Source organism: Rattus norvegicus, chromosome 4, assembly GCF_036323735.1.
Source record: "Rattus norvegicus strain BN/NHsdMcwi chromosome 4, GRCr8, whole genome shotgun sequence".
NCBI lineage: Eukaryota > Metazoa > Chordata > Mammalia > Rodentia > Muridae > Rattus > Rattus norvegicus.
Genome location: NC_086022.1, coordinates 58,879,842 through 58,905,394, shown reverse-complemented (window position 1 = coordinate 58,905,394; position 25,553 = coordinate 58,879,842). Strand labels below are relative to the sequence as shown.

At 45.7% G+C, this 25,553-nt stretch overlaps 1 protein-coding gene across 17 annotated transcripts; it reads right to left on the bottom strand.

Annotated features, from left to right (window-relative positions):
• Positions 1-1,428: 1,428 nt before the first annotated feature.
• On the bottom strand, positions 1,429-24,858 carry Garin1b (golgi associated RAB2 interactor 1B). Of its 17 annotated transcripts, none has more exons than XM_006236223.5 (9): positions 24,684-24,858; positions 19,133-19,235; positions 18,027-18,420; positions 16,596-16,780; positions 13,378-13,630; positions 10,722-10,843; positions 6,677-6,720; positions 3,342-3,509; positions 1,431-1,935 (listed from the first exon to the last, which is right to left on the bottom strand). In XM_006236223.5, the coding sequence occupies exons 3-9, from the start codon at positions 18,273-18,275 to the stop codon at positions 1,922-1,924; spliced, it is 1,035 nt and encodes a 344-aa protein (XP_006236285.1). In that variant the 5' UTR covers positions 18,276-18,420; positions 19,133-19,235; positions 24,684-24,858; the 3' UTR covers positions 1,431-1,921.
• Positions 24,859-25,553: the final 695 nt, after the last annotated feature.

The window sequence follows — 25,553 nt, the reverse complement described above, 5'->3', positions numbered from 1 at the left end:
AAAAAAAATAGAGGGCTGGCAGGATGGTTCCATGTGTAGAGGTATTTCCTGTCAAGCCTGATGACTGTAGTTAATCCCTGGAATTCCCATAATGGGAGAAGAAAAAGTGTCTGCAAGTCCTCTACTTATGTGCAGTGACAAGCACAAATACGCGTAGGTACGTATGTACACACACACACACACACGCGCACACGAGAGAGAGAGAGAGAGAGAGAGAGAGAGAGAGAGAGAGAGAGAGAGAGAGAGCGCAAATAAAACAATTAAAATAAGTTTTAGAGTTAGAGATGAAAAAAATTAAGGCGACATTCAAAGATTAAATGTTTGGCCGTGGCTGTATGTAGCGCAACGGTGGAGTGCTTGGCTAGCACACACGAGGCCACGAGGCCACCATTCAGTACAGCAAAATGAAATCTCCAAATGATCCTGGTGCACGAGGATGAGGGAGCGTACGTGGAGCGAGCGTGGCGTGGTGAGTGAAGGCAACAGAAAGAACTCAGGCTGGAGAAGAAACTCAGGACTCTTGGTCCAGGAGGCAGTTGATGGAGACAGAAGTGCATTCTGGGAGAGAAGCAAAGCAGGCCCAACAAGGACCTCAGAATCAGAAAGTAGCCCGTAGAAGGAAAGGATTTAGGAGTGACACGCTTAAGAAATGACACTCCCGACTATACTCAGGGCAAACCAGTCCATTCTGCCTCTGAAAACAGTCCTAGGGTCTGCTGCGGCAGGCATGGGGCTCTGAACTGAAAGGCTGATGCATCCTTACTCTGGTATGCACTCATGGTATGATTGCACCCTCCACAAATAGATGAAGTGTTACCTGTGTGCCCGGGACTGCTCTGGGCACCGTGAGTGCCGCAGTAAACAAGGGGATTAAATTCTGTCACGGCGCTTATATTTGGATCAGATTTAAAAAGCAAGGAGGAGTAGAATTCAGTGTTTTACTGTAGCGAGGATTGTGGAGGTGACCATGAGTTTGACGCGGACTGGCTAATTTATGAGTACATCACCCAGGCATGTCCGTGTTTCAGGGGCTACCAACCCAAAAGGTTGTACCAGTGTTTTTAAGACAGAGTCAGTCGCAAACCTAGTTAGTTTGGACAACAAAAGGAAAAGTCACCCTACCTTAACACTTCAGCTTCCGGATTCCTACAGTAATTGTTCTTAAGCGGAGCTGGTGATTTGACTCGGTAGAGTGCCCAGCATGTATGAGGGAGGCCCTGCAATTGGTCCCCAGCACCACATAAACTGGGAGTGGTTGAAAATGCCAGTAATCCCAGCATCCGTGAGATGGGATATGTGAACCCCTATCTCAAACCCCAAACAAGGGATTGTCCCTCAGCTTCCAACCCAGGGCGAGCTTGAACAGCCTGAACTGGGAACAGGAAGTTGTTCCAGAGCAATGTGAGCAGAGAGGAAACCACGCTTCTCTCCTCGGTTTATGGCTTTACTTTTTAAATTAGATAAATAGACGCTTGGCGGGGCATCTCTCAGAGATGTGCTTCCGGTCTAGTTCTCTTCAGCTTTTCTCCCAGGTCTCTTCTGTTTCCTTGTGTTACTTCTTTTCTTTCTGCCTCTCTTCTCCGACTCCCTCCCACCAGCTTCCATGTCCCTGCTTCTCCGGAGTTGCTTTCCCTCGAATCGCTCTTCTCCAGGTTCCAGACTTTTGGACAGTGCATCCCAATCTACGTGATCGCCCTAGACCACAGGGTACAAGTTGCTGTATTCTGAGGTGGTAGTGAGAACACACGGAGACGCTGACAGGATGAGGAGGCGCTCTTGTCAGTGCTGCTGAGATAACTCTGGTTTGCTCCTACTGGCAACTTCCTCCTCCCCTTTGTCCAGATACAGCACCCTGAAACTGAATGCTGAAGAGAAGTGCTGGTGCAGGCCACAGAAACTCTCCCCAAGGGGAAAGGAAGCGTCATATAGAGTTTCCTGTGAGTGCCGGAGAGAAAAAGTGGTCAATATCATATAGGTTACCTGAAATCTCTTTTGTGAACGCATAAGACAAAATAATGGCCCTTTTGTCTGGGGCTTTGTCTCCCAACCAGGGGCTTTTAGAGACTGCAGACAACTCCAAACCATGTAGATGTCATGTCTTCTGATATAGAATTACATAAAGTTTAATTCATAGGCATGGTATGATATTATCAACATGCCTACGTGTATTAAAGCAAACAATTGTGTTCTAACAAAAGTTATGTGGCTGTGGTTTCTCTCTCAAATAGTGAATCTCCATTTAATTTCTGGACTGTATTTGGCTGTGGCTAACCGAAGCCTTAGAGAAACCACAGGAGGGGGTGTTTGTGCTTATTGACATTTTAACTTTTAATTCATTTAATTGTGTGTGTGTGTGTGTGTGTGTGTGTGTGTGTGTGTGTGTGCGTTTGTGTTGTATGTAGATCATGAAAGCAGGAAAGGGATCATGGGAAGGCAGGAAGGCATCCTGAGAGAAAAGATAGAGCAATGGAATGCAGGGCCAGGACAGCAGAATAGAGCCTATTTGGGAAAGAGAAGGGGACCATCAAGAAGGGGCATGGAAGTAGGGCAATGGGGGCGGGTACAGGAGAACAAAGTATAGTGACGTCTACCTGTGAAGTGGCCTAGTGACTGCTTGCACAGTTACTAACGGAAAACCAGAAAAAAATATGCCATAATGAAACCATCACTTTGTACATTCATTTAAAAATTACTTTAAAAATCAAGGTGTTTTTTCTACCAATACAATAAATACATATTTTTATTTTTATGAATTAGAAAAACATAAATGATCCCACCTTCTTCAGGACTCCGTTAGACACAGTGAATAGAAGGTACTTCACAATGCTTGCTGAGTGAATGTAGGATAGGGAGCCTTGGGGCATGGAAAGAGAAAGGCTGGGACCTCAGGAAGTTTGCCCTCACCCAGTCCTGCTAGCTAGCTCCTTCTCCCTCTTGGTACTCTCCACCACCATCAGTTAGAAAGACACCAAGAGCTATAGGGAAGGAGAAGGGCGGGGAGGACCACGGGAACGACTGAACTCTAGGAGGAGCCCCCATCCCTCCCCACACAGCAAGAGAAGGCTCGAGTTCCAAGATCACCCATTTAACAGTCTGTCCTTCGGTGCCACTTGTGGGGACTCTGCAGTTCTTAGAGAAACCACACTGCAGAGATTCACTCAGTATCATTGGATGCAAAGACAAGGAGATAGGTAGGGCTGAGGTCATTGTGGCCAGTGACCCATCCCCTGCCCGTAGCATTTGGAATCAATGCTAGGACCCTTAGGACAGGGTTCTGATTCTAAACCTGAGCTACAGCCTGTCTCAGGAAGGCCACCAGATCAACCCCATCACTACCATACCTCCAATTAGGGACAGCCGTGGCCTGCTGGAGGCAGCCAGGGTACTGAGGAGCGAGAGGGGCTGTGGCCCAGAGGGGTTCTCTCTTTCCCACTCTCCGAACATGAACGCATCCCTCCAATTGAGATCGCAGGTACAGGGGATACTGTCTTCACAGGGAGTAGCTTTCTCTAGTTAAGAAAAGGAACGTATTTGCACTCTCGCTCACAGAACACTCTGGAAGCTAATAGCCAACAGTTCTAGGCAGAGAAAGCCATTGTATGTCAGGTTCTTTTTATCATTGCTGACAACTATCCCGCAATCCCCATTTTTACAGAGAAGGACTCTGAGGTCCACAGAGGCTGGTGAACTTACTAATGGCCACATTATGGTGAGGCAGACAGAGTCAGTATGCTAAGCCAACCAACCTGGCTCTGGAGCCCATGTTCTTGATCGCAACACAACATCGTGTTGAACAAAATAGCCTCAGGAGATGGAGAAACGACATAGTTGGGACAGGTTACCTGAATAAATCTCCCTAAGGATATTCGGTCAACTAGACGGACAATGGCCTTGAAACCAGAAGAGCAAAGCCACAGACTGTTCTTAGACCCTCTGCCCCTCACTATTCAAAATGTAACCCAAACCTTGGCACCAGTTGGGATCATGTTAGAAATGAATGGGTAAGGCCTATGTGCCCAGGTCTAATGAATTAGAAGCAACATTTTTAACAAGACCAAGAGTCAAGCTTGTGTGCCTGCTAATGGGGGCACATGGGTGAGTTTTGGGACTCTGGTTGTCTAGACTGAATGCACACACACACACGCACGCGCGCGCACACACACACACACACACACGCACGCGCGCACACACACACACACACACACACACACACCATCCCCATCCCCAGGCTGGTTCTGAGCTCTTGCACAGTCAAGGTTGATCTTGAGCTGTTGATTCCTCCTGTCTTTGACTCCTAGGGACATGCACTATAATGTCTAGCTGTGAGAGCCTGAGTATATGTGTATGTGTCTATGCCTGTGTGAATGGAAGTTCTCCTCAGAGACCAGTTCCACTCTTTCTGGAGCTGGGAATACAGGTAGTTGTGAGCTACCCCAAGCGGATGTTGGGGACCAGACAGACCCTCTGGATATGATTCCTAACCACTGAGACAATCTCTTCAGCCCATAGGTTCTGGAGATCAAACTCAGTTCCTCATTCTTCCAAGGCAAGTACTTTACTGAGTTATCTCCCCCTTCCTCTCCCCTCCCCTCTTTTCCATCCAGAAGTTCCAATAGAGTTCAGTAGGAGAGAGCAAGAGTTCCAAGAGCCTGGCATGTTACTTCCCTTTGCAACCAAGTACTTGATCCAGGAAGAAAACGGGCTCCAGAAACACCCCAGTATGGCTCATTAAAATTAACCTAAGAACATCCCAACATCAGATATCCCGAAATTCTTTTTGGGGTTATGGATCTTACTATGCAGACCAGGCTATCTTGTAACTTGCTATATAGACCAAGCTGGCCTCAAACTTGAGGCATTTCTCCCAAGTCAGCTCTCCGAGTACTCAGAATGACAGGTATGCACACCTGAGTGGCTATCCTGAAATTCTAAAGCTTTTCTCTCCAGTCCCAGCAATCATTAGAAATATTCTTGAGTATTCTGTTCTCCTCACCCCTAACCTCACAGAATAGTTTAAAGCATGTGCATTTATGACTGTGCTCGAATGTTACATAAATACAGAAAATGTAATTGACAGCGTGTCAAAGGTCAAGGCCTGTTAAGAAATTCGAAGATCTGGAGAAAGTGATCAGTGTATATTTAAAAATTCAGATTTTGGGTGACTCTTGAAAATAGAAATCAAGGGCAACAATAGCAGGCTCTGTGCCTAACATTAATCAAAGCCTTCACTAAAATACTCACTGTCTTTGTTGTCCTGATTGTCTTCTTAATGTTGAAAACGGGGGGTCAGTTGCAAGCAGATTTTTAGATTTTCTTACTGTATTTTATGTGTATGACTATTTTGCCCACATGTGGTTCTGTGTACCACATGCTTGCGTGGTGCTCCTGGAGGCCAGAAGAAGGCATCAGATGCCCCAGGACTGGAGTCACATTCATTTGTCAGCTGTCATGTGAGCTGGGAGTCGAACCCAGGTCCTCTGCAAAAGCAATGAGTGTTCCTAACCGGTGAACCATCTGTCCAACCCAGCTATCGGAGTCAACCACTCTTGCCCATGTTCCCTCAGACCCTTGTCCATTTATTCCTCCTATAAACGTAGGAGTTTATAAAAAAAACCAAAACAAACAAACAACTCCCCCAAAACAACAACAGCAACAAAACCCTTCTGATTTGGATCCTAATTCTCTTAGGATCTCTACGATTCTAAATATATCACCATGTGGCTCTCTCCTGAGCCAGTATGGAGAATGAACTTGTCGATGGTCTTAGATCCAACAATTTAACATTCATTAAGAAATAAACCTTAAACCTATAAGAGATCCAAAGAATTGTGTGAGAGGTCACGGGGACAGCTCGGTCTTGGCAGGAGCATGTGGTCTAGGATATAGGACAGAGGGGGCTTAGAGGGGCTCCTCAGGGGAAGGAAGTGAGTGGGAGATGACGAAGGTATGAGGAAGCATGGGTGAAATCTGACTGCGCCAGACGTGGCCGGAATAGAGATGAGTCGGAGAGCATGTGGTCAGGTGAGACGGCAAACATGGGGAAGCTGATCGAAGGATCACATCTGGGGGACCTGGGCTGGACTAGAATTTGGCAACAGAGAACCAGTTGCTCCTTCTGGAATGTCACGTTTTCTCACAGGGCCTCATCTGCTCCATCTGCCCTGATCCTATCATAGATGGTTCTATGATGCTAACCTCTTAGCGACTCTCAGACACTGACCTTCTTGAGCCAACGCCCTGGAAGGACTGAAGGACCTCCATATGCCTCTGTCACCCCAGCTTGAACTTTGGATGTGGGCTAGAAAGGAGTTTCTATAAGTTTGCTCTGTACCCACAAGACCATCCCTTTAAGAGACGGTGGTACCCATGACAACCACTCGGAGAGCCTCTAGTAATTGCTTTTGAATAGGTCAGTGAACCCACACATGGACCCCGCAGATGTAAGAAGGAACTGGAAATGGAGAACATAAATAAATAAATAAATAAATAAATAAATAAATAAATAAATGGTTGGGACTTGGTGCCAAATTGCCTTTGGTGGTCAAAAAGCCCAGAGAGGTGCCAACTGTGATATGGAGATACTGTGGTACTCCTGAGTAGGCATCGTGGGAAATCCGAGTGCTGTATCTACACAGCAGCTATCTCTCCCAGCATGCAACGCTGCATCCTTCCTTACCTGAGCTGGTCTTGTTGATTTGCACCTTTTCACTCCTGCTGGAACTCCAGTCATTTCACGGTCAAGGAAACGAAGATCAAAAGTTAAGGAAAAAAAAAAACCAAAACAAAACATTGAACTCAGTTTGTTGTTGCTACTGTTATTTTGTGTATCTTGATTTTTGGAGCTATGGTCTCATGGATCTGAGGCTGGCCTCAAACTCACACTATAGCCAAGGATGACTCTAAACTTTTCCCCCTCCTCTCTCCTGAGCGTTGGAATTACAGCATGCACCACCATGCCCGGTTTAGGCAGTGCTGCAGATTTGTGTATGCTAGGACCAGGGTTCTACCCACTGAGCTACACGTTCAGCTCTGAAGTCATATTTCAAAGCCAATCCCTAGTTAAGACCTCCCCTGGGGGCTGGAGAGATGGCTCAATGGTTGAGAGCACTGAATGTTCTTCCAGAGGTCCTGAGTTCAATTCCCAGCAACCACATGGTAGCTCACACCTGCCATGGGATCCGATGTCCTCTTCTGCTGTGTCTGAGGACAGCGGCAGTGTACTCGGATACATAAAATGAATAGTTTTTTAAAGAGACTTTTTCTAATGCAGGAGATTTAGAGACAGATACAAATATGAAAGAAGCCAGCTCTGGCTGCCATGGTTGGGTGTGATGCACATTATGTTTCCAGAGGAGAGAAGGGAAAGAGGAAAGGGATGGGTAGGGGACAGAGCCCAAGGTGCTGACTTGCTGGAGGAGGGGTGTGGCCCTGTCTCAGATCTTGGATCTCAGCCATGAGTGCTGTGTACTACTGTTCAGTGGCGTGAGGCCGCTAATGAGAGAACCTGCCGACTGCAACCATCCTGGAAAGGGCCTGAATGAAAATATCATCACATGGGGGTTGTTTGTGCTGGGAAACCGAGAACGCTACATGTCTGTGCAAAGCAGCCACTCGGGGAACAGGGAAGTCAAGGAATGCTCTCTTTAACTCTAACCTCCCTGACTCATTATGCGGCTCACGCTCTGGTCCAGACCAGTTTAGCTGCTTATCTGGTCTTTCTGAGTCTCTGCTGCTACCCTTCCAATGAACTGTCATGGCCACAGCTGGAGTGACTTTTCCAAATGGAAATTGGATCACAGCACCTTCATAGGCAAGATGCAAATGAGGCTCCTCTCCACAGAATTTAAAAACCCTCCATGCGGCTTCTCAGGCTCTGCCTGGCCTGGCCTCTGCCTGCTTTTCTCTTAGCCAATGGCCTTCTGGCCCCTTCCCTAAGTGTCCTCCTCTGGACAAAGCCTCAGTCGTTTGTTTTTCTCTAACTGCCTGGCTCTCCTACCCTGCTCTTTCTGGCTAGAGCCTGTTTCTCTAGTGGGGCCTAACTCCCTCTAACCTCCCAGAATTAAAAGCCAGATATTGGTGGCAGACCCCCAGTAACCCTGCTCCCCCTTTACTCTGGGGATAGAGCAACTAATTTTGTGGAGGTATTCTTGTTTTGAGACAAGTTAGCCTAGATTGGCTTCAAACTCATAGGAATCCTCCTGCACCAACCTCCAGAGTGCTGGGTACAGGCATGTACCACTACCTCAGACTGAGGACACTTTTGTCTGGGTTTATGTCTAAAGCAGAGTATGGTTCTCAGCTGGTTTTGGCCATGGGACTGAGTTGCAGCGAGTAACTCAGCACGAGATATATCCAAAAGGGTCTGTGGTGGTTTGAATGAGAAGTATGTGTGTGCGCACACACACCTGTACACAAGTATCTGAACACTTAGTCCCTGGTTGGTGGCCCTGTTTGGAGACGTTTAAGTGGTGCAGCCTTGTAGGAGGAAGTGTGTCACAGTGGGCAGGCTTTGGGATCAAAAGTCCTGCGCTACTTCAGTTAGATTCTGCTTTGTCTTTACGTTTGGAAATGTAAACTGTTCCTGCCACTAGCTGCTATCCTTGTCTCCCACTCATGATGGGCTCTTATCCCTTTGCAGCCATAAGCTCAAATAAACATCATTTGATAAGGACTGTCCTGGTCACCGCTTTTCATCATAATGATAAACGTAGCTAATACAGTGTCCTTCGCTTAGGACGTCAGCTGTGGATTATGGTTATGTCTCAGGCAGGGAGATGCTGGATTCTGAGCCAGCATTGCCAACATAGTGAGACCCTGTTTCAAAAACAAACAAGGGCTGGAGCGATGGCTCAGCGGTTAAGAGCACTGACTGCTCTTCCATAGGTCCTGAGTTCAATCCCCAGCAACCACATGGTGGCTCACACCCATCTCTAATGGGATCTGAAGACAGCCACAGTGTATTTATATACAGTAAATAAATAAATCTTTAAAACAAATAAGCAAAGAGGCCAGGTACTGTGCCATAGCTTGTAGTTCTAGCATTTGGGGGGATCAGGAGTTCAAGGTCATCTCTCTAGCTACTTAAGTTTCAGACCAGCTTGCACTACAAAGCCAGTGATCTGTTTGAAACACTTAAAAACGTGTTTCAATATACCTTTGTTCTGTTAGAATTCAGCACCAGTCCAGAATGTGACATTCTACATAAACATTTCTTTTTTTTTTTTTTTTTCTTTTTTTCGGAGCTGGGGCCTGAACCCAGGGCCTTGCTCTTGCTAGGCAAGCGCTCTACCACTGAGCTAAATCCCCAACCCCTACATAAACATTTCTTAATTGCAGTTTTCGTTGTTATTATTATACAGTGATGATCTTTGGCACAAGCTGTTAAACCTTTCCTGAAACAGTTAGTAATGCACACTAATATCTGTTGAGATCCCATTCATATCTGACAAAAAGCTTGCTGAGCACGTGTTCAGTCCTGACAGTATCTGGGTGAGGCTGATATTATTATCTTTTAAATATTGTAGAACTGGAAGACAAGGCATTGGTCTTTGAGCCTTCAACCACTCTGAGAGTGCCTCTGAACTCTCTCGGTTTTCATCTTACTACCCCAGCATTATTCAGTTTGCCCCTGAGCTGTTCTAACTGGTTCCTGCTCTAACTGGTTATGACAAAAAAACTGCTCCTGTAGGGTTGAACTATAGCTGAGTGTAGAGAGCCCTTGCGTAGGAAGCTTGAGGCTCTAAATTCAATCCCCAGTAAGCTGGGGTGGAGGTCGGGAGCTATCCCATCCATAGCCTGGAATGGTAGCACAGATTTTCTTATATTTCCTGTACTTGTGAGGTAGAGGCAGGAGGATCAGGAGTTCAAGATCATTCTTAACTACATAGGGACTTTGATGTTAGCCTGGGCTACGTGAGACCTATCTTAAAACAAAGACACTTCTTTTTGTCGCTTCATTTTTCTCTCCTGGTGATATTTACTAATTTATTTTTGGTTTTCCTTCTCTGTCTGTAGCCCAAGCTGGTGTGGAACTCACTCTGCAGCCTGGGCTACCCTCGGCTTTGAAACAATCTGCTTGTCTCAGACTCTTCAGCGCTGGAATGACAGACGTGAGTCACCACACCTGGCTTCCCATCTCTCATATCACAACGCATCATCAAATGCACAGGATGTTTCTTCAGGAATGGAAAGACAGGCCTGAACCCTTGAGCACCCCAGGGGACTATACTTTAGGAACAACCTCAGGATCTCTATAACATCCAGACAGAGGCCCAGTCAGAGGAAATGAAACCAATATACAGTGGGGTTTAAAACCGTGGTTATGTGGTTATGTGGTTATGTGGTTAGGTGGTTAGGTGGTTATGTGGTTAGGTGGTTAAGTGGTTAAGTGGTTAGGTGGTTAGGTGGATAAGTGGTTAGGTGGTTACTGTGGTTTTGCCTCTATAGAATCAGCTACTGGATTAGTAGTTAGCTTTCATTCTTCCATGATTGCTACCCATTTTCATTGCTGAAGAAGTATTTTTCTTTCTATGTAACGCCTCTGGAGTCAGGCCTGCCTCACTTGCTGTGTGGAGACAGAGACTATTGTAACGACACCAGGCACTCACTGTGTGACAGTATATCACATCCCTAACTGTGCTCCTTCATGGAAGGTCTTACCTTTGGGACCTCCTGGGCAACAGAAAAGGGTAATACGGGCTAACCTGATTTAAATCATGTACCTGTACTGTTTCTGCTGATGCAAGTCGGAAAAGATCTGGGAGAGGGCCTCGCTCTCCCCCTGGGCCATCAGATGTGTGAGGCTCTCGCTGGGCTGGAGGCCTTTAGAATTCTTCTGCACTAACTACATGGAGAAAGAACAAACAAACATAACAGGAGGTTAAGCCTTGGGCTCTCTGAATTTTCCTAACACCAAGCTCTTCTATCTGAACTCTAAAACATCGGGACCCAAACTCTCCCAATAGGCAGGTAGCCATACAAGTCACTCATGGAAGCAGTTCTCTTGGTTGGTATTTGGTATAAATGTACTTTGGTGCCTTGGAGGTGAGGCCCTTGTCGCACACTTGCCAATGTAGATTTAGAATAGTTAATTTGTTAATAGGAATTTTAACAGCTAATGATACTTGGTTCTTATGCTTAAATGTATACATTATGAGAAGCTAATGTTTAAAACACCAATTCCTCTGAGAAAAGCCCTATATGCAGTCACTTTGTGGATGTGTAGTATTTATAGCTTTGTAGCTATTTATGTGTAAGTGTGTATAGGTGCACATGCACACACGTGAAAACACATGTAGAGGCTACAGGTTGACAGTTTTCCTCTATCACTTTCTACTTCATACTTTAAGACACGCTGCCCCCTGAACCTGGTTCTCATTGACTCTGCAGGGCAGCGAGTTCCGGGGATCTTCCCCAACGGGGTCTATGAATCCCCTGACCAGGAATCCATCTGTCAGGAAATCTGATTTACCTGAAGGTATATTACATTAAGGTGCTCAGAAGAGTAATTATCCCACTAATAATGTACTTTTACAGCCTAGACAGACAGACACAGTTGCTTGAAGAACTTCACTGTTGAACTCACTCCTCCATAGTCTACCTCAGAAAGTGTAACCTTTCCTTTTCCTGTTTATCTGGTTTTTGTTTTTTGTTTGTTTTGTTCTGTATACCAAAAGACTATGCACAAGGCCCAACACTCTGGACTTTCTCATGGTTTCTCTGAAGACTCTACCCACCGCCCCCAACCTTAAACTGTTTGCCAATCTTCATTGTTGAACACAGCTGATTGGACCATAACTCAAAAGGCACAAATAAATGATACCCTGTCTCAAACAAAACACCTTCACAGTTCCAAAGCCACGCACAGCAGTATGCGTCTATAATCTAGCCGTTTGGAGGCTAAGGCAGGAGGATCTAGAATTTTGGCCATCGTGGATTCTAGAGTAAGATCCTGTTTCTACTCCTACATTTAACAACAATGGGTTATGTAGAAGTACATTTAACAAAAGGATGTTAGTGAATAAAGAGCTCAGTGTCCTAGAAACCATGTAGAATCTGATGCAGTCGCTCATGTATGAAATCCCAGAGCTTCTGTGGTGAGATGGGACCAGAGACAGGAGAATTCCCCACAAAGAGCCTGGGGTGCACAGAAGACAGCAATGGATGCTGTCTCAAACGGATGGTAGAAGATGAGAATCAAGGCTTGAGGCTGACCGCTGACCTCTACATTCGTGTCAAAGCATGTATGCACTTACACACACACACACACACACACAGGGGTGGGCAGGCCATTCTTACAAAAACAACAACGAACAAAGATGATATGTTGGGGATTTAGCTCAGTGGTAGAGCGCTTGCCTAGCAAGCGCAAGGCCCTGGGTTCGGTCCCCAGCTCCGTAAAAAAAAAAAAAAAAAAATGAAATGTCTAAGATGACTTTATAGAGACAGAAGAGAGGTAGGAAAGAAAATGAAAAAAACTTGGGGCTGGGGATTTAGCTAGTGGTAGAGCGCTTGCCTAGCAAGCACAAGACCCTGGGTTCGGTCCCCAGCTCCGAAAAAAAAAAAACAAAAAACAAAAAACAAACAAACAAAAAAAAACCAAACAAAAAAAAAAAAAACTAGAACTCTCCCTCATGGGTAGGGAGATGGCTCGGCGGGTAACCGTGCTTGTTAAAGAGTAAGGACCTGAGTTCAGATCCGTAGCATCCATACAGAGAGCTGTCACTGCCGGACATACCTCTAACCCTAGCACTGGGCTGGATGTGGGTGAGCAGACAGGAGGATTGCTGGGGCTTGCTGGCCAACAGCCTGGTAAAAATCCCCAAAGCTCCAGGTTCGGTGAAATACTCTAGCTCAAGAGGAATAAGGCAAAGAGCAAAGGAGGAAGATACACGAAGTCTTCTGCTAGCCTCTGCATGTTCCTCACATTGCAAACAACCACTACAGGCATGCATGCACACATGCACGCACTCCGGAAGTTTCTTTTGGCCTGGTTTGATACCTGTCTGTAGTCCTAGTAGCTGGGCGCTAGAAAAAGGAGGCTCACGATTTCAAGGCCAGCTTTGGCTACTTAACGAGTTTGAGGCCAGCTTGGACTGAAACCCTATCTCAAGAAGCCAAACAAATGGAAAATAAGCAAAAATAGAACCCTTCTCTCTTGTCCATTTTCATTGTGGTCACAGCTGATGGTTGCACAATTGCGTATGTTGGCTGAAGCATGTGTACTTAGAAAAGGTTGTTCCGTGCTTATAAGGGCTACCATGTCTGGAGAGAGTTAAAGCTTAGGGCACCTACACGGGACACTCAGCAGCAGCTGTACAAAGGTGGCCCTTCTCCAAATTTGATCTTGTCTGAAGACTAGCAATGGAGGTTTCTTACCTCAGACTTCCCACCTGGGCTGCAAAGGCTCTTGGGTACCAGGCAGTGAGTGACGAGGATGGTAGGGTCCTTGGTGGTGATGGACAGACCCTTATGCAGAATTTGAACCAGGCGGATCCAAAAGCGGAAGACAGTCTCAGGATGGTCAGGGTGGAGCTTTAGGAAGTAGATTTTCTCGGTGACGGTCCTCAACCGTAGGATGCGTTCATGGTGGTCCCAGATCTGGAGCTCCACAAACTTCAAAGGGAGAATGCTAAAGGCATAGAAGACGATACCCAGATCACCCTGCCACTTTTGATATGTCTCTTCAAGGATAGGGAACTTTTAGGGGTAGGAAAAGAGTCCTTGGCTAGTGGTGCTCAAACTCTGAGGAAAGGAGATTTCCCTGGGGTACTTAATTGATGCAGAGCCTCCAACAACCCCAAGTATTTAGAGTCACTAGATCTAGGCTGCAGCCCTGGGACCTGGTTCATACCTGGCTGTGATTTCCAGGCCAGCGTCCAGGGATTCTGTGCCACGGATGTAGCTTAAGAGTAAGGTGGTCAGAGACATGGGTTTTGCCATTTCCTTCTTGAAAATCCCACCCGCATAGCTTGTTCATTCCTTAACCTCTATGAACCCAAGACTGCTCAAACGAGTCAGCTCAGGACCTGGCTTAGACCTAGTATTAGTGGGCAGTGGGCAGCATTTGTGGTCATCACAGTGCAGAGCTCTGGCAGGAGGTAGCTTGGAGGAGTAAAGGGTATTCCTAGACCTCTAGTGACATCTAGAGATTCTTGACATGGTTTGCAGATTGTGTAAGGGGGCCTTTGGTGGCTTGAATATCAAATGTCTTCAGAGGCTTATTCATTTGAACACACGGTCCCTAGCTAATAGTGCTGTTTGGGAAGGTTATGGAACCTTTAGAAGTCGATGCCTTGCTGGAGAAAGTACTTTACTGGGGAGAGGGGAAGAGCTTTGAGGTTTAAGGCATCACTTCCTGTTCTCTGTTTCCTGTTTAGATGCAATGTGATCAGTCAGCTTCCTGCTCTTGCTACTATGTCTCCCCTTCCCTGCCGTGATGGACTCTAGACACCACGCCCCCCCACCCCAACTGTAAGCCCAAATAAACCTTTTCTTCCCTAACCTGCTTTTTGGCTGGGGCATTTTATCACAGCAACAGAAAGGAGACTGAAATGAGGCCCAAGAATCAAGAAGGGCAGTTCTATCACAAACATCACGCTACTATATGCTATAGCCTTAAGTAGGACTTAGTCCATGTGTTTTATAGAGGAAAGCTGCAGCCAATGACTTGTGATACAAAAATCGAGTCTAGTTAGCCCAGGACAGAAGAGAGCACGTCCCTCCAAAGCGGCTCTTCCTCAGCCAGGTCTCCCTGGCACACCACTGCTTCAACAAAGCCTCAGAGGTTTCCTGCTAAATCAGAAGTGCAAGGCAAGACGGCAAATGTGCTTGGAGACAGGCCTCCATCACTGCCCACGTAAAGCTTCCCTTTGTACCAAATTGTGTGTGTTATATGCATGAATGCTTGCCCATACATGTGTTTATGTGTGGAAGCAGAGGGTCAGCGTCATGGTCTTCCTCTATTGCTGTCCATAATTTTAAAAAATGTTTTTATTTTTGTTTGTTTTGAGACAATGTCCCTCTAGAGAGCTCTGACTAACCTGGAATCACTAGGTAGACCAGGCTGGCCTTGAACACACAGAGATCCCGCCTTTACCTCCTGAGTACTGGGACTAAAGGCGTGTGCCACTGTGTCCAGTTTAAAATATTATGAAGAGTCTGTACCTGCATGGGAATTCTGTGTGCATGTATGTGTGTGTACCACGTGTATGCAGTATCCACGGAATCCAGAAAAGAATGCCTGATCCCCTGAGACTGGAGTTACATACAGTTGTTAACTGCCACCACGAGGAAACTGTGACTTTAACTACTGAGCCATCTCTCTCCAGCCCCCACAGTATTTTATAGGGACAGTTTCTTTTTTTTTTTGGTTCTTTTTTTCGGAGCTGGGGACCGAACCCAGGGCCTTGCGCTTCCTAGGTAAGCGCTCTACCACTGAGCTAAATTCCCAGCCCCTAGGGACAGTTTCTTAAGAAAGAAAAAGAGTACTTGTTGCTCTTGCAGAGGACCTGGCAATCACACGGCGAGTCATAACCACCTGTAACTCCATTACCAGCAGATTTGACACGTGGTACACTGCTGTACACGCAGGCAAGGCAGTCACGTGCATAAAATAAAATTACCGAATTGTTTAAAAATATGAAAAATTAAAGAGAAAGGCACCCCTGAGGAAGCAAGTAGGCTAGAGTTGAGGAGTCAGTCACTCAAAAACCTCCACCAGAAAGAAAAATTAGGCATTTCTCACTGACACTCATGGTCTTTCTCCTGTCTAGACTGGCTGGTACTTGCTAGTCTCTAGGATCCGCCACTCTTCCTCTACCCTGGGGTCATAGGCACACACTGTATCCTGCCTTCTGCATGGCTGCTGAAGTCCCAAACTCGGATGTCAGGTGCATCATGTCATTTTCCCATGAGATGTCTACCCACCCCCACCCGACTGTGTGTACATATGTTTGGGGAGATGTGTATACACATGCCTGTGGAGGTCAGAGGTTAATCCCAAGTGTTGTTTCTAATCTTCCTTGTCTTTTTAAGTGAGTCTGTCTCTAAGCCTGGGGCTTATTACATTAGTCAGGCTAGTCTGGGTGGCCTACAACCCCCAAGGATCCACTCATTCTCCCTCCCCAGTGCTGGGGTTACACATGTGCACCACTGTACCCATCCTTTTTTAAACATGGGTTCTGGAGATGGAGCTCCTGTTTGCACAGCATGTGCTTTACTGATTGATCTCCCCAGCCCCCCACCTATCTCAGGTTACTGCAGTCTAGAGCAGTCAGTAGCTGGGCATGATAGTGCATATGTGGAATCCAAACACTCAGAATGGGGAGGCAGCTGGGTCGAGAGTTCAAGGCCAGCCTTGACTGCATAGTGGGTTCATGGCCAGCCTGAGCAATAGATGAGAGATTGTGTTCTTTCAAAAAAAAAGAAAAAAAAAAAGGAAAACAAAAACCAACCAACCAACAAACAAACAAATCCCAATTAATGTCACTGTGGGAAGACTTCCCAGTTTCCCCCTGTCTTAAATTTAATTACCAGGTAGCCTCCCCTGGGTCCACCCTTTACCCACCTCTCCCCCATTCCCCTGTGTTGGTTACCTCTTCAGGTTGATGCTTGGCACTGTGGACGGTCTGTTCCATGTCTGGCTCTGCCCCTGATGCCATATGACTCTGGCCATAAGGAGGATGTTCGGAAGGGGAAGGCAAGGTACGGAGGAGGTCACCCCAAGGGCCATGGTGTTGGAAGCCTTATAGATTTCTTTCCAGTCTCTGCTCCTTCTGACCTGCAATGCAGCCCCCAGGCCCAGCCTGAACATTTGGCCACAGCAGCAAGATGCTTCAGCCCTGCTTCTTCACTCAGCACTAATCCACCTCTGCCTGGTGCTCACTATGTATACCTGGACCAGAGAGATCCGCCTGCCTCTGCCTCCCGGGCGTTGGGATTAAAGGCATGTGCCACCCTACGGTGATAGCCACCTAGTTTCCTCGTGGGAGGAGGGCTATGCTGTACTGTGGCGTGCTCAGCAGTGTCCTTTGCCTGTCTCCTAGATGCTTATAGTAAACTCCCACCCAAATTCTGACAACCGAAAATGTCTTCAGATATTGGCTGCCAAATGTCACTTGGAAACGAGGGATACCGCTGCGTTTTGTCAAATGTTTTAGCCTGTCTTGGTTTAAAAACTTTAGTAGGGTCTATGAGTGATATTATTATTATTACTATTATTATTATTATCATTATTATTTAATTTATTTAAACAAAAAAAGGGTCTTACTCTATAGCCCAGATTAGTCTCATTTACTAGGACATCCTCCTGCCTCAGCCTCCTGAGTGCTGGCATTATAGGCTCGAGCCACCAATGTGTATTTCTCCAAAGGGACTTAAAGGGCTCACTATTAATACAAGAACAAGAGCAATAATCCAGGAGTTCCTTAGCATCCACTTTGTGTCTATGGACTCCCCTTGACAGCTTCCTGGCTTTGCTTAGAAAACATTTATCCCCATGGTCCTTCTATTTATTCTAGGTTCCATCTGACCGCAGGGGAGCCTAGGAGACAAAAACACACCAGGCACCCACTAGACCATGCACTTTGCTTGCTGTGTTTACACAGATTTGTACAAGTTCCATGCACAATGGCACCTCCCCACCAGTGAGCAGAGCCTGGACTCTCAGCTCAACTTTTGCTGGGCCCCTAGGTCCTATTCATTGCCAATCAATACTTCTGATCCTAATCCTCAAAGGCCATCTCCTTTGACTGCCTTAACTTGGTCTCAGGCGACAGACCTGAAAATGACATAAGTTGGGAGTTCCAGGCGATGCTTAACTCCCCACTCAGCAAAGAATGCCTGACTTCTCTCACTGAGTGTACATTTACAGAAGAAGCCCTGGTCAGCCTTGTGTCTCAGGCCCACTAGCTTTCCTGCCTCAGTTTACCCTGCACTGCAGTTCTAGGGGTAACTCTTCTGGTCACATCTTGGGGACGGGTTTAGAAGAATCAAGGAGTGCTCTTCTGAATCACACGCAAGAGTACCTGGACAAAGTTGCTTTCAAACACCACAGAGTTAGGAAACAGATTGAATTCTGGAGAATGAACCATCTGGCAGAGTAGTCCTTCTTCCACACCCAGGCCCACTCCAGGGTTCGTTTCCCCATCCACAGGCAAGAGGCCCCTGAATTTTTCCCAGGCATTCAAGGAAGGGAAGGTTGAATAAGATCTTCTCACTTTTACTGTCTTCTTCGATTTCCACCAAGTCTTTCTAGGTGGAACTGATGTCATCATGTCTGCACATGCTCAGGGGCCCTCTGCACAGTTGTCCTGGGATCTGTCTCTTCCCTTCTGATCATGGGCACCTGGCCAAGGCCTGAGGGGCAGCCAGTCAGCTCACAATGATGAATGGATGACATCATGAAAAACCAAAGCAGGCCTGCAAGAAAGGGAAATGAGGAGGAGCCTCCCATTTCCTTCTGGACCAATGATGCTCATGGATGCACTGACTGACATCCCATATCGTTATCGGGGACCCACTCGGACCATTCACGGAACTTGCTGGGAAATCCCTAGGCAAGCGGGAAGCAAGGACTGTTGGGACGCTCTGCTACTGCCCAGAAGAAAGACCCTTCCTGTCTCTGTCTCTCCTGTCTCGAGTTCATGTGTGCAGCATGTAGTTCAAGCCCCCCTCTTTACATTTGGTTGACTGATTGGTGTGTGTGTGTGTGTGTGTGTGTGTGTGTGTGTGAGCGTGTGCGTGCGTGTGCGTGTCTGAATGGGTGAGAGTGTGCCACAGCACATGTGAAAGTCAGAGGACAACTTATGGAAATTCATTCCCTCCTTCCACCATACAGGGTCTGAGGATCAAAATCAGACCATCAGGCTTGGTGGTAAGTATATGCCTTTATCTGTTAATACATCTCACCACTGAGCCATCTTGCTGGTCCCCTCCCTTACTCTCTTAGTGTAAACTATTCTAAACAGTATGAAGAGCTGACGTCTATTCAAAACTAATTTCCAGAGCCTCGCATGATATGATCCCCCCCAACACACACACACACATACCCTGGCTTAGCATGTGAGCCTCCTCTAGCCCCCACCCCCCAACCCCCAACCCCCAACCCCCCACCCCCCACCCCCTGGCTTACGTGCAAGAACCATTTCTGCTTCCAGGAGGGCTACTGGCGCCTGCTCTTTGGCTGCTATGGTTGACTGGTTGCAGCTGCAGTTTTCTCCCTTCGGAGGTCAAAACTGAAAGAACAGGAGCAGTAATTAGTTTCTTATGACAAGGCTGACTGTGGCAGGATCCCAGCTAGGAGGGACAGCATTACACTCATCTCAGTGATAATGGATCTCCCCAAGAGACAGAGGAATTAAAAAAAAAATCCAAATTCCTGGGCGTGGAGTGGGTCAAAGAACCAAGCAGACTGATCACCATTCAGAGTCAATTTAAGGAGAAATAGTATTCTAACTGGAACACAGTTCTAGGATTTGTTAATATGTTACCATCAAGGTCAGATGTAATAAATTTAGAAACGTGGTTTAGAAAAAAGGTATATAGAGCTGGGTATTATTCCTGTATTTCATCATAAAGTCAGAGAGAAGCAGAGGGTCACAGGTTTTCTCAGTCTGGTTCCACTAGCCACATGCCACACCCATCCCGACCCCATACAACTCCCAGAGTAGCAGTGAAGTGTCTAACTCATGTTCCTCATATTCTTTTGCTTATTATGTGGGGGAAAATGTCTCCCACGGTAAGATTCTCTAAGGATAGCATCATAAACCACACCCTGTGGTTTACATGCCTGTGGAAACTGAAACTCGGTACAAAAAAAAAAAAATAGCCATTAAAAAGCTGTGCTCCTTTTTGCAGTTAGCACCGAACCCCAACATAACCTACTGGTTTAGATACAGAGCTGGGAAAATTTAACCCCAGAGTTAACTGGAAAGTTAACCTTGCCCTTTCCCATGTAGTCCACTCCAGGTGTCCCCATCCTTCCGTGGAAGGAGGTTTCAGCACCTGATCTAGGTTAATTGTGACAATGCTTTTGGCTCTAAAGATGTGGCATAATTGTATGAATGGTTGCTCAAGGTGTCCATCTTTTCCTCTGTGTTCTCACTAGCCTTCTGACAGAAGTGCTTTGAAGAATTTTTAATAACCATATAACAGATGCCTACAAACCCTAATACTTCTCCACCTTTTCTGTTAAGCACAGTATTGTTTACAATTATGGAAAGGAGGAGGAAAACAAAGACCAAAAAAAAAATAACCTCAATATTAAAAGCTTTTTTCTTAGCCGAGCAGTGGTGGCACATGCCTTTAATCCCAGCACTTGGGAGGCAGAGGCAGGAGCATCTCTGTAAGTTCAAGGCCAGCCTAGTCTAAAGAGCAAGTTCCGGGATAGCCAAGGGTACACAGAGAAACCAAACCATGTCTTGAAACAAAACAAAACAAAAATGCTTCTAGACATACATAATATATCCATGTGATGTCCATTTCTTTAGTGTAGAATTAGGGACATTTACTTGGGCATAGACCATCTGGAATAGAGTATGTTGCGTGGCTTCCCTTGCAGCTAGGTAAGGCCATGTGCCTAGTCTATTAAAGCTATAAGCTCAAGTGAAATTTCTGGGCAGAACTATTGTAAGGAGAAGGCACACTCTCTTCCATGACCACCTCCCTCCCTAGCCCCACCCTCCCCCTCCCAGAATAAAACTTTCATTCCAATCCCGATTTGTGAATTTTTATGAAAAAAATAGGGATATTTTTACATGTACTTATTAGATTGTATGTAGGTGTAAACATGGGGTGCTGCTGTTGCCCGTGAGTGGAAGGCGAGGAAAACCTCTCTTCTGCTACCATGTGAGGCCCGGGGATTGAGCCTCTGCAGCAAGCACCTTTCTCTACCTGCTGAACCATCCCCACAACCCAAATCTGGATACTTAACATTAGATGGAGTCCAACCTAAGTCAGGCTGGAGCTCCTAACAAAACTCCTGCTCACTCTTCAGGGATAATTTTACAGCACACGACAACACTACTTCCCAATAGTTCTAGACAATAAGGAAATAAAGTTAATTTATAGGATAGCTGCACCTCAGCATGACAAACGTATGGCTTCTGGGGAATGGAAGTGTGCACTCAAACACTGGAAAACGCTGCCTTGTGTTCCTCGTGCATTATATGGCACTAGGATTACTGTACTCACCACTCTTTGCATATTTGATGATGCTGTGGTGACTTCTAGGGGGACATGTTCTGACACTTGCTCGAAGTAACCAGAATATCTGGGCGTCCAGTTGGTTCTGGGTCCAGACTTTGTGCCACTTAAGAAATGTTATTTTTTTTTTTCGGAGCTGGGGACCGAACCCAAGGCCTTGCGTTTGCTAGGCAAGCGCTCTACCACTGAGCTAAATCCCCAACCCCAAGAAATGTTATTTTAAGACTTCCCTTCCTCTCATCTAACCTTCCTTCCACCTTTCCTTCCTCTTTTTCTTCCTTCCTTTTCTATCTTCTGTTTTTCTTTTCTTCTGTTTTTTTTTCAAGACAGGGTCTCACTATGTAGCCTTGACTGTCCTGAAACTCAACTCTGTAGACCAGGGTGTTCCCAAACTCACAAAGATCTGCCTGCCTCTGCCTTCCAAGTGCTAGGATTAAAGGTAAATATCACCAAGCCCTGATAGAATATGCTTTAAAGGTCAGAAGAGAACATGAAGTTCTTGTTTTATAGGTACAGAATTTCTGTTTAGGAATATGAGGTTATCCAGAGACTGCCCCACCTAGGGATCCATCCCATCTACAGACACCAACCTCCCACACTATTGCTGATGCCAAGAAGCACTTGCTGACAGGAGCCTGGTATGGCTGTTCCCTGAGAGGCTCTGCCAGCATTTGACCTAATACAGATGCAGATATTCACAGCCAACCATTGGACTGAGCCCAGGGACTGCAATGGAAGAGCTAGGGGAAGAAATGGAGGAGCTGAAGGGGACTGCAACTCCATAGGAGGAACTATATCAACTAACTGGGACACCCAGAGCTCCCAGAGACTGAATCACTAACCAAAGAGTACACATGGAGAGATCCAAGGCTCCAGCTGCATATATAGCAGATGATGGCTTTGTGTGACATCAGTGGGAGGGGAGGCCCTTGGTCCTGTGGAGGCTTGATGCCCCAGCATAGGGGAAGGCTAGAGTGGTGAGGCAGGAGTGGGTGAGTGTGTGGAGGAGCACCCTCATAGAGGCAAAGGGGAAGGGGGAAAGAGGAGATGGGATGAGGGGTTTGTGGAGGGATAACTGGAAAGGGGGATAGTATTTGAAATTTAAATAAATAAAATGATTAATAAAAATAAATAAAATGCAAAAAAAAAGAAGACGAAAAGGAATGAGTCAGTGCTGGAGGGGGATGGCGGTGGTGGCCACACCACAGTGAGTATGAGTAATGTCACTGCACTGTGCCGGGAAGCCAAAATAGTATCTTTTGTGGTGTTATTTTAACTACAGGAAAGATACCTGTCCTAAGGGACAGAGTAAAAGTCCCACAATGGTATGACACAGAATCATGCCAGGGTGGGTATGACTCACAGCAAAGCACTGTCCTAGAAAGTGTGAGGCCGTGGGTTTCATTTTCAGTACACAGAAAAATTATTAAAAAATTATTTAGAGGGTTGGGGATTTAGCTCAGTGGTAGAGCGCTTGCCTAGCAAGCACAAGGCCCTGGGTTCGGTCCCCAGCTCTGAAAAATAAAAAAGAAAAAGAAAAAGAAAAAAAAGAAGAAGAAGAAAAGAAAAAAAAGAAAAAATCATTTAGAGACAGGATCACACTCTAGCTCAGGATGCTCTGGAGCTCACCATGTAGCCAACAGCGCTTGCACACTTGACAGTCCCCCTGCCTCTATCTCCCAAGTTCTGAGCTTACTGGAGTAAGCTACCAAGCTTAGCTCTAAAATAGATGCATTTCTAAATTTCTAGAGGCCCCAGGGTGAATAAAGAATCTTTTTTTTTTTTTTTGGTTCTTTTTTTCGGAGCTGGGGACCGAACCCAGGGCCTTGCGCTTCCTAGGTAAGCGCTCTACCACTGAGCTAAATCCCCAGCCCTGAATAAAGAATCTTAAGCTTAAGTATTACTATCTTTGGGGTCAACCTGTTCCCTTTAACCCTATTACACAGTAAAACATCCTTTGTTTCACAAACAGTACATAGTCTCTGAGAATATTAGAAAGTGCAAAGCTCTGAGTGTGTATGTGTGTATGTACATGTGTGCATACTTGTGTGTGTGTACACATGTGTGTATGCTTATGTGTGTACATGTGTGTGTCTGTGCATGTGTGTGCACACATGTGTATACTTGTGTGTGTTCGTGTGTGTACATGCGTGTATACATGTGTACATAGTTATGTGTATGTGCACATGTGTATGTCTGTGCATGCTTGTATGTGTACACATGTGTGTATGCTTGTGTGTGTGCACACGTGTGTATGCTTGTGCATTTGTGCATGGTACTGGGGATTGAACTCAGAGCCTTGCAAATACAAGGAAGTGCTTTAGCACTAGCACCTCCAGCCCTTAGACACTTAAAAAAAAAAAGGCAGCATACTCCTACTTTTTGGAGAACATTGTATGTGTGAGTACAGGTGTGTATAAGACCAAAATACTGTATTGTGGTTTTAGTTTTGGTTTGGTTTTGAAGTCTCAGGTATCCAGGTTGGCTTGAACCCACTGTGTGGTTGAGGATGACAGATGACTTTGAACTTTTCATTTTCTGCCTCTAGTTCCTGCATATTGGGATCAACAGGGGCATCCGCAGTAACTGGTCTCGGGCTCTATTGCTTCCCCAGGCTTTTTTAATCGATGTTTTGTTTAGTCAGTGCTATGTTTTGTTCATGCATTCTCATCTTATCTCACCTAAGGATACATTACAATTTCCCTAAGTAACTAAAGTTATTTTGTCTGGCTTATCAAAATCAACATCCACCCCAACAGCTCATCTTCCCCTTCGTTTATTCATGTCCAGTAAAGTCTCCTCCTTAATATACTGTGGTAAAAGCATTACTGAGCTGTCCTGAAAGTCATTTGGTTTGCTTTGTTAGTTCCTTGTTATTTAGGTCAGTTCTCTAGCCACTAACGTTACGAAATACAAGTTACAGCTAATTTTTTTAAAAATTCAAGATAGATATTTCTTTTAAAATTTAGTTATCAGTTTTTTTAAGTAAAGCTCTACCACGAGATCTATACAAGGAACTGCTCTCTCCCTCAAGTAGTGCCAAGGAAAATACACAAATTGGGATTCTCTATCACAAGAGAAACGAGTCCAGAAAACAGGATAAAGTACTTGACAGGTGTCTGCCCTGTACTTTGGTAGGAATTAAATACAATTTGGAAAAGGGAGTAATGGAGCCAGAATAAGACAGGAGGAAAAAATGGAGAAACAGAAGTTTCCTAAATTCTTGAAGTCACATGAGGTGCTATAGTTGATGTGGTGGAAAAATGTGTCAGCGATGTGGAAGACAGACTTGGGGACATCCCATGGACGGCCACAGAGGGGCAAAGAGACACACCTACTGGAGGGACTTCAACCAGTGTGTCATGTCCCCAGCATGGCTAGAGCTCCCTTTGAAGAGAAAAATGAATGGAACTGAGCAAGAAGTACACAAAAATAAGAATAAAGAAAGCTATTTCCGAAAGAAAACAAAACCCACTCACCATGCTGTGAGAGGCAGGGGTGGTTTTGAAGAAACTCCTGTTACTGGGATAAAACGAGAAGCATCCCACTGCAAAGATCCAGAGAGAGGAAGATGACAGACTACTGAGCAAAGAAGGCAGGGCAGCCTCGGGCTTCTCAGCACTTTTAGATGTCACAAGACAATGGAACCATGTAGAAAGAATGTTGAGGAGGAAAGAACGTGGCTCCAGAATTCTATAGACAGCCTGAGGTTCACTCAATTGTCATGGTAGCAAAAATAATCTTAAGACATTAAGCACACAAAAGTAAATGAACATATGAGCAAATAGAAAGAAATTCATTGATCAACTTGCTGACATTGTGGTTTTAGCTTGTGGACATAAGGCAGGCAGTGGTGCACACGCCTTTAATCCCAGCACTCAGTGAGCCAGGGAGATCTCCAAGGTCAAGGCCAGCCTGGTATACAGAGCGAGTTCCAGGACTACACAGAGAAACCCTGTCTCAAAAAAAAAATCTGGATATAAAATATAAAATTATAAATAAAGATATAAATAAGTACCAATAAAGAGGAATAAGGTAGTGACAATATTATTTAGGTTATAGCCAAGCTTCTCCTACATCTAGTGATTAAACAAAGCACAATTTTAAGTTTTCTCTCACAAGGGTAGGCAGTTCAAAGATGTCCCATGGTCTCTGTCATGAGGCTTTCACCTCTGAGCCTCAAGGTGGCTGCACTGGCTCCTGGTATCACACTTGCATTCTGATCAGCGAGAAAAGGATAGGATGTTCGCACACAGTCCTTTTACAAGGGTGATCTAGAAATCATTTTTGCTCACGTTCTATTGGTCAGAATTCAGACACACACCCACACCCACGTACAAGGAGGCCAG

Coding starts and splice junctions, on each gene's coding strand:
- Garin1b (XM_006236223.5), bottom strand. CDS start 18,275: ATGATGACATCAGTTCCACCTAGAAAGACTTGGTGGAAATCGAAGAAG. Junction 16,781..18,026: donor TTGAAAGCAACTTTGTCCAG/GTACTCTTGCGT, acceptor GCTGCATTGCAG/GTCAGAAGGAGCAGAGACTG. Junction 13,631..16,595: donor CCAAGCATCAACCTGAAGAG/GTAACCAACACA, acceptor CTATGCCTTTAG/CATTCTCCCTTTGAAGTTTG.